Source organism: Erithacus rubecula (assembly GCF_903797595.1).
Source record: "Erithacus rubecula genome assembly, contig: scaffold_366_arrow_ctg1, whole genome shotgun sequence".
NCBI classification, from domain to species: Eukaryota; Metazoa; Chordata; class Aves; order Passeriformes; family Muscicapidae; genus Erithacus; species Erithacus rubecula.
Genome location: NW_027635966.1, coordinates 18,709 through 20,599, shown reverse-complemented (window position 1 = coordinate 20,599; position 1,891 = coordinate 18,709). Strand labels below are relative to the sequence as shown.

At 49.4% G+C, this 1,891-nt stretch overlaps 1 protein-coding gene across 1 annotated transcript; it reads right to left on the bottom strand.

The window, feature by feature from the left end:
* Nucleotides 1-497: 497 nt before the first annotated feature.
* On the bottom strand, nucleotides 498-1,446 carry LOC306816112 (olfactory receptor 14J1-like; the record flags this gene model as incomplete). Its single annotated transcript, XM_079332600.1, has 1 exon — nucleotides 498-1,446. The coding sequence occupies exon 1, from the start codon at nucleotides 1,428-1,430 to the stop codon at nucleotides 498-500; it is 933 nt and encodes a 310-aa protein (XP_079188726.1). The 5' UTR covers nucleotides 1,431-1,446.
* Nucleotides 1,447-1,891: the final 445 nt, after the last annotated feature.

Genomic DNA, 1,891 nt, shown 5'->3' with positions numbered 1-1,891 from the left:
GAGCCCAGCTGTGTCCCAGCAGTGCCCATCTCCTGTCCCTGCCTGTGCTCACAGCACAGACACGCAGCAGGACATTGACCAAGCTGCCAGAGCACTGCGGCCTTATAGCCACAGAAGGGCTGGCAAGGAGAGGATGGAGTTGGGAAGAGCAGATGTGGGGAGAGCCAGGGCCACTGTCCCTGGCTGTGCTGCTGTGCTGGGAGTCTCTTCCTACCATCTCTGCTAACAGGCACTGCCCCTGCAAAGACAGAGAATGGCTGAGGAAGGATCCTGGACAAAAACGAAAGGGCTGGCACTTGTTTTTATTGAAATGCACAGGGAAAAAACCTCTTGAATGTCTGTGTTTCAAAAGAAAGGTGGATATTAATAGAGTAAAACTACAGTATTTTATAATAAGTAACAGTAGAAAAATTTACTAAAAAAGAAATGGATATATACAGGGAAAAAAGAGATTGTAAAGATCTACATTTTAAAATCTCAGCAGAAGAAAAGAGCATTTAATGCTTCTGAAAATATAGAGTCATCATATTTCTCAGGGCATTCTTGAGCTCCTGGTTTCTCAGGCTGTAGATGAGGGGGTTCAGGACTGGAGGCACCACTGAGTACAGAACTGAGAGTGACAGATCCAGAGATGGGGAGGAGATAGAGGGGGGCTTCAGGTAGGAAAATACTGCAGTGCTGATAAACAGGGAGACAACAGCCAGATGAGGGAGGCAGGTGGAAAAGGCTTTGTGCCGTCCCTGCTCAGAGGGGATCCTCAGCACAACCCTGAAGATCTGCACATAGGAGAAAACAATGAACACAAAACAACCAAGTGCTAAGGAGGTAGTGAAAGCAGAAGCCCCAAATTTCCTGACGTAGGAGTGTGAACAGGAGAGCTTGAGGATGTGGGGGATTTCACAGAAGAACTGGCCCAGAACATTGCAATGGCACAGGGGCAGGGAAAATGTATTGGCTGTGTGTAGCAGAGCATTGAGAAAGGCACTGGCCCAGGCAGCTGCTGCCATGTGGGCACAAGCTCTGCTGCCCAGGAGGGTCCCGTAGTGCAGGGGTTTGCAGATGGACACGTAGCGGTCGTAGCACATGATGGTCAGGAGGAAATACTCGGCTGAGATAAAGAATAAAAGGCAAAAGAGCTGAACAGCACATCCTGCATAGGAGATGTTCCTGGTGTCCCAGAGGGAATTGTGCATGGCTTTGGGAACAGTGGTGCAGATGCAGCCCAGGTCAGTGAGGGCCATGTTGAGCAGGAAGAAGAACATGGGGCTGTGCAGGTGGTGGCCGCAGGCTACGGCGCTGATGATGAGGCCGTTGGCCAGAAGGGCAGCCAGGGAGATGCCCAGGAAGAGGCAGAAGTGCAGGAGCTGCAGCTGCCGCGTGTCTGCCAATGGCAGCAGGAGGAAGTGGCTGATGGAGCTGCTGTTGGACATTGCTTCACTCTGAGCATTGTGGGCTGTAGAAAGAAAACATTGAGAAGCTGGACTAGCCTTTTTGAGGCAATCCTAGGCATTTTATTTTGAACTCTCTCTAAACTGCTTCTCTTCATGAGGGAAAATTTCACAAAATATCTTTAGCTTTGACTTTGGGTTTGTGCTGCTGAGTCACTGCCTTATCTTCAGCATCACTCTCAGCCTGAGGAGCCCAGAGGGAGAACAAGGCTCCCTGTGCCCCAGTGCAGTCAGACCTGCTGGGACCTTCCACCCAGGTGTCCCTTGCTCATTACACCTTCGTCTATTTCAAGATGGCTGAACAAAACACGTTAGAAAAATAAAATGGACTTTTTGAAGACTCTAACTAAAAATAATGTTCTCCAAACCATCAACTCTTTCTCATGCATCTGCATAGGAAGGAGTAGACAGGGTTGGTCTGGCTTTCTGGTGCCTGCTGTTCT